The 8326-nt window shown below is 36.9% G+C and overlaps 1 protein-coding gene across 2 annotated transcripts; it reads left to right on the plus strand.

Moving 5' to 3' along the window:
- The first annotated feature begins 223 nt into the window (after positions 1-223).
- On the plus strand, positions 224-7923 carry LOC131162547 (probable LRR receptor-like serine/threonine-protein kinase At3g47570). 2 transcript variants are annotated; one of them, XM_058119145.1, is made up of 5 exons: positions 224-344; positions 1583-2532; positions 2838-3200; positions 5201-7192; positions 7322-7923. In XM_058119145.1, exons 2-5 carry the CDS (start codon positions 1626-1628, stop codon positions 7669-7671), a joined length of 3612 nt encoding a protein of 1203 aa, XP_057975128.1. In that variant the 5' UTR covers positions 224-344; positions 1583-1625; the 3' UTR covers positions 7672-7923. The 2 variants fall into 2 exon arrangements, with proteins under 2 accessions (XP_057975128.1, XP_057975129.1); XM_058119146.1 differs by lacking the exons at positions 224-344; positions 2838-3200 and having other exon boundaries at positions 1211-2532.
- The last annotated feature ends 403 nt before the right edge of the window (positions 7924-8326 follow it).

Below are 8326 nucleotides of genomic sequence, written 5' to 3' on the forward strand. Positions count from 1 at the left end.
AACGCGCCCAAATCCAACAGGACCGGTTTGTGGACGCATTGCTGATGTAGCAATCAGCGATTGGACGGTGACAAATCCTAGGTGGAGGGACCGTCACAACGAAATCCTCCCATTGCCACCATGCTTGTTTGTCCGCCAGCGTCGAAGCATGGACGCCGAAACTACACTGCCGCCAAGTCCAAACCATTTCACACTTCATACGTACCGACACGGGCCGCCAGCGGTTTTTGACTATGGATCCTCTGACACGGGGAGAGAGATCGAGAGAGAGCATGCGACACAACTGCCCGCTTGCTTTATCGATCCCGGTGGAAACCAAAGAGGGAAGAATAAGCAGAACGAAGGTATGTTTCCTGTTTAATTCCGAGTATTCAATAATGTCGGTTGTGAATGTGTTTGTTTGCTCCTAGTAATTTCGATCACAGTCCAGTCTTTTCTTGCGCTGTTAATTAGTTAATTTCTTCTTCTGTGTTATATTGCCCTCGCAATACTGTTTTTCTTTAATGGTTTCTCGAATGTGGAGTGTGTATTTGAACTAAATTTCTAGTCCACTCAATAGAGTTGCCTTTGAGCATATATTCCTTTCCTCAATGGAAATTTTTATGTGGAAATTAAGGAGGGGAACAAGTATTGACATATGGGAGCATAGATTGATTTCCCATGAGCCTGTTACTTTTAAGTTCTTGCTCGTAAAGGTTCTTCATTTAAGTTACTTGAAACTCATTACAAGTGAGCGAATTTGATTGAAGGTGATATATTTTGGTAGCTGAATTATATTTAGATATTTGAACAAGTTGAATAGGATTCACTTGACCTGTAAGACTAGGCTTGCTTATTTCTAATCGGTGTGAAACATGCTCAGTAGAACTGCAGCTGCCTTTGAGCATATATTCCATTCCTCAAAAGCAATTTTATTGTGTAAATTACGGAGAGGAACAAGTGTTGACATATGAGAGGACAGCTGCATTCCTCATTAGCCTGCTACTTTTAAGTTATTATCATACATTTAAGTTACTTGAAACCCTTGAAAGGTTGGAAAACAGGTGCAATTTTTTCCTAGGAAGAATCTTTTATGTCAGGGTTCTGTTATTTGGATTGTATGGACTCCACTTCCTAGTTGATATAAACTGCAGTTGCCTGAAACCCATAATTTTATCTGAAACCCATGATTTTATTTGTCCATTTACCATTGGAAACTTCATCCCAAGCTCAAGGCTTTAATTTTGTCTTGTATTGATGCAATTATTGACTCGGAATCTTTGGTTTTATGCTTTTTTCATAATCAAATTAAATTAATATGTTTGTAGAAATTAAGTTAAACCCTTGTTTATTTATTGTTGGATACTGCATCCCGACTCCCAAGCTCAAGGTTTTTATGTTTTGAGGGATGCTTTTCATTTGTCGACTCGAGAGTCTTCTTCAATTTTAATGCTTTATTTTGAAAGAATATGAGGTGATTCTACAGAGGAATACAAAAATCTAGGTGAGATGATGATTGATGAATATAGAAACATGCTGGAATCTTTTAGGTGATCTGAGTATCTAAATTTGTCTACAAACTCATTTATTCTTTTTTTCACAGGTCGCCTCAAACAGTAATCTGAAATCTAAAGCCACATTTGCTCATGGAGAAAACCTCCCTTTTCTTTTCCCTATTTACATTGTTGGTGCAATTGCTTGTAGTAAATGCAATTACCAAAAATATCACCACAGACCAATCTGCTCTCCTTGCCTTCAAAGATTCCATTACTTATGACCCTCAAGAACTCTTGGCAACCAATTGGTCCACCACCACCTCAGTATGCAGCTGGATTGGAATAGCCTGCAGTTCCCACCACCTTAGAGTCACAGCCTTGAACCTTTCATACATGGGTCTTACTGGCACCATCCCTCCACAGCTGGGAAACATGTCATTCCTTGTTGAGCTTGAATTGAAAAGCAACAGCTTTCATGGCTCCCTGCCCAGAGAATTAGCTCATTTGCTCAGACTAAATTATATTAACTTTGGATTCAACAACTTGAGTGGAGAAATTCCATCATGGATTGGGTCATTACCAAATCTTCAGTTCTTGAATCTATATGGCAATCAGTTCTCAGGTTCCATTCCCGGTACCTTATTCAACATATCTTCATTACAAGTACTTGATCTCAGTGAAAATCAGCTTTCAGGGGGTATTCCTTCCGTAGTCAATGCAACTTCACTGCAATATTTGATTCTATATGATAACCAGCTTTCAGCTTCCTCAACTTTCAGCAATCTTGGCATGTCTAATACCTTGGAATTCATTGATCTCCATTCTAATAGCCTATCTGGTAGCATCCCGGGGGATCTGTTTAGGCGGCTTCCAAAATTGGAAGGGCTTTATCTATCTTCAAATCAATTTTCTGGTGAACTTCCCTCAAGTTTATTCTTCTGCAAACGGCTACAAGTTCTGTACCTATCACTTAACAATTTCACCGGCAGTATACCTAGGCAAATAGGGAACTTAACCTTGCTCAAAGAGTTGTCTTTTGACAAGAACAATTTCCAAGGTATGTTCTTTTCGCCTCATGTTTTAGAAAATGTTATCTTCTAATCAGAACATAAAATGCCAAGTGACAATAAAGCATTCAAATAAGCTGTTATCTCTCCCAAGTTTTGTCAAGGAATGACAAGTGTAATTACTTTTACAATTTTCTTTATGATAAAGTGATTGATGATATATCTAATCTGAAATTTCATTTGAAAAGTGAGCAGCACTGATTTGTTTTAATGCCACTAATTCTTTCCTTTATTTTAGCTTTTTCATGGTACTTCATCCCAAGTTGTTGAATTATTAATGTAACTTATTCTGTAGGAGGGATTCCATATGAGGTTGGCAATCTTACAAATTTGGAATTATTGAGCCTGCAATTCAATAATTTAACGGGACCCATTCCTACTTCTCTGTTCAACATGACCTCTCTAAAATTTATGTACTTGCTAGAGAACAGCCTCTCAAGTAGCCTCCCAGACTATATGTGTCAGCATCTTCCAGTTCTGGAAGTGATAGAATTAAGTTACAACCGACTCAGTGGTTCGCTTCCTTCTAATCTATGCCAATGTGGAGAGCTTCGTTTTCTTATGCTTAATTCAAATAGATTCAGCGGAAGCATACCAAGAACCATCGGGAATTTGACCCATTTAACAAAGCTTCATCTTAATGAAAACAATTTGACAGGTATTATTTTGACTCTCCTTAATTTTGATTAATTTGTTACTAGTAATTTCTTAATCCATTTCATATATTTCAAGACAGTGTTATTCATGAAAATGATGTGGTAATGTTCGTATGATGAATCATTTATCTAAAACAACAATTTTGCTTTTATAAAAATCTGAAAAAAAAAAAATCTATTTTTTTCCTTCAAATTATTTTCTGGCAGAGGTGACAATTGAATTTTCCAAGTGGATATCCACACATAGGTTCAAATCAATAAAATTGTACTACTTTTTTGCATATGCTGGACTAAGTGAGAAAGAAAATATCCTGCTTCTTACGAATGCTAATCATGATTAAATTTTTTCTCCAAAATAGACAAGTGCTTCAAAATTGCTTGCAAACTAGGTCTTATTTTAAAATCATTTTGAACAATCTAGACTCTTTAAAGATTAAAATAGAAATACGGTCAAATACCCAAATATAGCCCACACACTATCCCTGATAGACCAAATGGCAAATTAAAGATGTTAAGAAAAGTGCCAGATCCAAATCCTATTGCTAATGATGTTAGGCAACCAACATGCTTGTAAAATTATTTTAATGGTTCATGAAGTACATGGTGCTTGCCAGGCAGCTAGAAAACAAGAGTCAACTAATGAAGAGATCTTTGAAGACAGGGTTCTGCTAAAAATCCCCCTAACATTTTTTATGGGACTTGGGAGTATGGAGTTTGAACCTTGGATTTGGACTGTTTGAAATTCAACAAATTTCCATATACATTTATAATGTGTTTTCTCTAAATCTATACAATTCTAAATCCAACTCAAAAATTCATTCTCATACTAAGTGTACCTGGTAATAATATTCGTTGAGGAAATATTTTGCCTTTAATGGACTGGATATCATCACATTCAAGGGCAACTCCGTTAAATGCATGGATGTTTCCTAAAGTAGCACCTTTACAACTTACAAATTCTCTCCAGACACTCATCAGCAAAATCCTTAAAGATGGTGCCGAGGACTCAAAACTCTTTCTTCTTCTTCATTTTTAATATTTTTGACTGCATAGGGATATATAATTGTGTGATTAAATTTTGCAACAACTTAAAGGAGGGCCTCATCAAGAAAGTTGAATATGTTTTTTCTTGGGTTGGATTTTCTTTCGTGCACACAACTTTTTTTCTCTCATTTTAGGAGTACATTACATTGAGTGATCATAAAAAGTTAAGCCACAATTTCATTTTAAATATTTTTGACTGCATAGGGATATATAATTGTGTGAATTAAAATTTTGCAACAACTTAAAGGAGGGTCCCATCAAGAGAGTTGAATATGTCTTTTACTTGGGTTGGATTTTTCATTCAAAATGCTGAAAACAATAGAAATTAGTTGTTGAATTCTGATAAAACTTATGTATAATTTCTATTTAATTTTTTGTCATCAATAATCCTGCTGGGGTGTTCTCTTGTAGACAAACTACTTGTTCAGGAGCCTGAAATTTGTTTAGAAAGAATTTGCCACATATTTGGCCTAGTTTTGCCTGTAATTACCATTGCTTCCACGACTTCTGGTGTCAATTTTATAAATTTGTCACTTAAATGCATTTTCCTACTCTAGTGGTGTCTCAAATTTCAATTGATGATGTCCCAAGGTTCCCTTTTGTCCTGTTTGCTTACTGATCTGTGGTTCATTGCCAATCCTTTGATTCTTATGATCCACTGTCTGAGACCTTTGTTGATTGTATTTTTTTTGCTTGTTGTCTTTCTTTATTGTTTTCTTTCTGCTCTATTTTTCTTCCAAAAAAAAAAAAAGATTTAGTTAAACTTTACCATACTTATGTGTTTTGCCATGCCATATATAGTGTGTAAATTTCTTCAACCTTATTACAGATTCTTTGTTAAATAATCTAAGTCAGTATTTTAATTGCTTGACATGGTATAGGAGCATTAATCTTTGTTTTATTTGCATTATTTGCCTTTAGCTAGTACATGAGAGCTTGAGTACTGATACTGTGGCAGGTACAATACCAAATGAGGTTGGAGATCTTTATAAACTGGAGATTTTGTCACTCTCAATGAATCACTTCAATGGCCCCATCCCGTTGAAAGTCTTCAACATCTCCACAATAAAAATCATTGATCTTGCTCTTAACCAACTCTCAGGTGGCCTCCCATTAAGCATAGGCCTTGGGATACCAAATCTAGAGAATCTTCTTGTAGGTGGGAATAAGCTCAGTGGGGAAATTCCCCGCACAATCTCTAATGCTTCTAAGATCACTATGCTGGACATGGGAAATAATTCATTTTCTGGCTCCATTCCCAACACAATCAGCACCTTAAGTCACCTCAAGTGGCTCAATCTGATGTTTAATAATTTGACCATGGAAAGTTCTGAAGGAGTGAGCATCCTCCCTTTCTTGGCTAACCTTAAAGATTTGGAGAACTTTATGTTGTCACATAATCCATTAAATTCCATGCTTCCTACTTCCATTGAGAACATCTCTACTTCTCTTCAATCTCTTGAACTAAGCAATTGCAAGATGTGGGGTAGCATTCCCAAAGATATTGGCAACTTAAGTAGCCTGTTTCTCTTAAACTTATCTTTCAATGGACTAAGTGGATCAATTCCAGCAACAGTGGGAAAATTACATAAGCTCCAAGGTTTGTATTTCAATGACAATGACTTGCAAGGATCCATTCCACATGAACTGTGTCAACTACATATGGTGACCGAATTATTATTAAATAACAATCATCTCTTTGGATCTCTACCTCCGTGCTTGGGGAATCTTTCAGCTTTACGAAGTCTATCAGTAGGTTTCAACGAATTGTCTTCAACTATACCTTCTACCTTGTGGAGCCTTCAATACATCTTGCATATGAATTTGTCATCGAATTCATTCTCCGGATCTCTCCCATACAATATTGGAAAGTTAAAGGTAGCAATAAATTTAGATTTTTCGAGTAATCAATTATCTGGCAGTATCCCAAGCACAATTGGTGGCCTGCAAAATTTGGTCACTCTTTCCTTGGCAAACAATGCATTTCAAGGTTCCATTCCTGACACATTTGGCAACTTGCTAAGTATAGAATCCATAGATTTGTCTAATAACAGTTTATCTGGAGTGATTCCAAAGTCTTTGAACATGCTCTTGCACCTCAGACATCTAAATTTATCATTCAATAGGCTAGAAGGAGGAATTCCAACTGGTGGACCTTTCACAAACTTCTCTGCTCAATCATTCATGCAGAATAGTGATCTTTGTGGAGCACCACAACTACAAGTCCCCCTATGTAGAACCAGTGGTCATCACCGACTAGCAACAATCTTGAAAATTGTCCTACCACTGGGAGTATCACTAGTGGTATTTTCAGTGGCACTTATTTTCATGTTTAAAAAACACAGCGATAATGTGAAACCTGCAGAAGAGAATAGCCCTTCATCACCACTGGCAACATGGAGAAAAGTTTCATATGAAGAACTACTACAGGCCACGAATGGATTTCACGAAAACAACTTACTTGGTCATGGGGCCTTTGGTTCGGTGTATGGAGGAACACTATTTGATGGGATTAATGTTGCAATAAAGGTTTTCAATTTGCGAGTTGAAGCAGCGTACCAGAGTTTTGATACTGAAAGTGAAGTAATTGGAAACATACGCCATCGGAACCTCATCAAAATAATCAGTTGTTGTTGTAATATTGACTTCAAAGCCTTGGTATTGGAATATATGCCTCAAGGAAGCCTTGAGAATTGGTTATATTCTCGCAACTCTTGCTTGAATTTCCTGCAAAGGCTAAACATTATGATGGACGTCGCATCAGCATTGGAATACCTTCATTATGGTTGCATGGTACCTGTTGTTCACTGTGATTTAAAGCCCAGTAATGTGCTGCTAGATGAGTATATGGTGGCACATGTTGCTGACTTTGGTGTTGCAAAACTGTTGGGTGAAGATGCATCTACAAGACAAACGATAACTCTTGCCACAGTGGGATACATGGCTCCAGGTAAATTAAATGTCTTTATGTTTCATCTACACTTTCCACGGAAATGAATTACACAGTAATAATGTTGTCTATCTTGTTTTTTTATTTTTTGTCCCTAACAATTGGTAATTACAAAAACGTTACATGCAGAGTATGGATCAGAGGGAATTGTTTCAGTACAAGGAGACGTGTACAGCTTCGGTATTTTGCTAATGGAAACTTTCACAAGAAAGAAGCCAACTGATGAAATGTTCCATGAGGGGAACTCCATGAAGCAATGGGTTGCGAATTCATTACCAAATGCAGTGATTGAATTGGCGGATGCCAGTTTACTAAGAACAGAGGAGGAACAATATGTAGTGATGAAGGATTGTTTGTCATCCATTATGGAATTGGCTCTAACTTGCTCTGCAGACTCACCTGAGGACAGGGTTAATACGAAAAATATCCCCAGAGCACTTGACAAAATCAGAACAAAGTTTTTAGTCAGAAGAGGATGATGCAGATGCTGTGTGGGACCTGTGGGTTGCTCTGCTTTCTATATATATATATGTGAGAGCCATGATAAATCTTTGATGTCAGTCTTCCCCAAGGGCTTTGCATGTAGGGTTCCTACCTCACTAAGCAGTCAACAGGTGTGAACGCAACCTCGGCCACCCAAAAAACAAACATAAATTTGTTTTGAATTTTTGTTATTTTGTTTCTGAAAACAAAAAATGAGAATTTTAGAAAAACACAGTTTTCAAGCAAAAGATAATGTTGGACTCTTTTACCCGCACTGTAGGGTTAGGATAAGCCACTATCCATAAGTTGAATCAATCAAGCAATATGAACCCTAAAATTGGCCACCACCTGAAACTTAATTTAAATAGTATGAGTTAAATAACATCTCATGTGAAGATTGCCACTTCTAAATTCAAGTTTAAGCGAATGTCAGATATGTTTAAGCATTACATAAAGGGCCTTATGGTAAGATATTACCTTATTTGGGTGCAATGCACCAACTTATGGCAATTAGTGATATGTGAGCCTTGTTTACACAAGAAGTCCATTATGGGTGGGTTTCCTCGTGCCATTGATACTTAAAGAACAAGGAGAGGTTTTGTCATTACCCTAATTTGAGTATGGTTCCCCGTCAAATCATACATTAAGGAA

The sequence above is a fragment of the Malania oleifera genome, chromosome 8 (assembly GCF_029873635.1).
Source record: "Malania oleifera isolate guangnan ecotype guangnan chromosome 8, ASM2987363v1, whole genome shotgun sequence".
NCBI lineage: Eukaryota > Viridiplantae > Streptophyta > Magnoliopsida > Santalales > Ximeniaceae > Malania > Malania oleifera.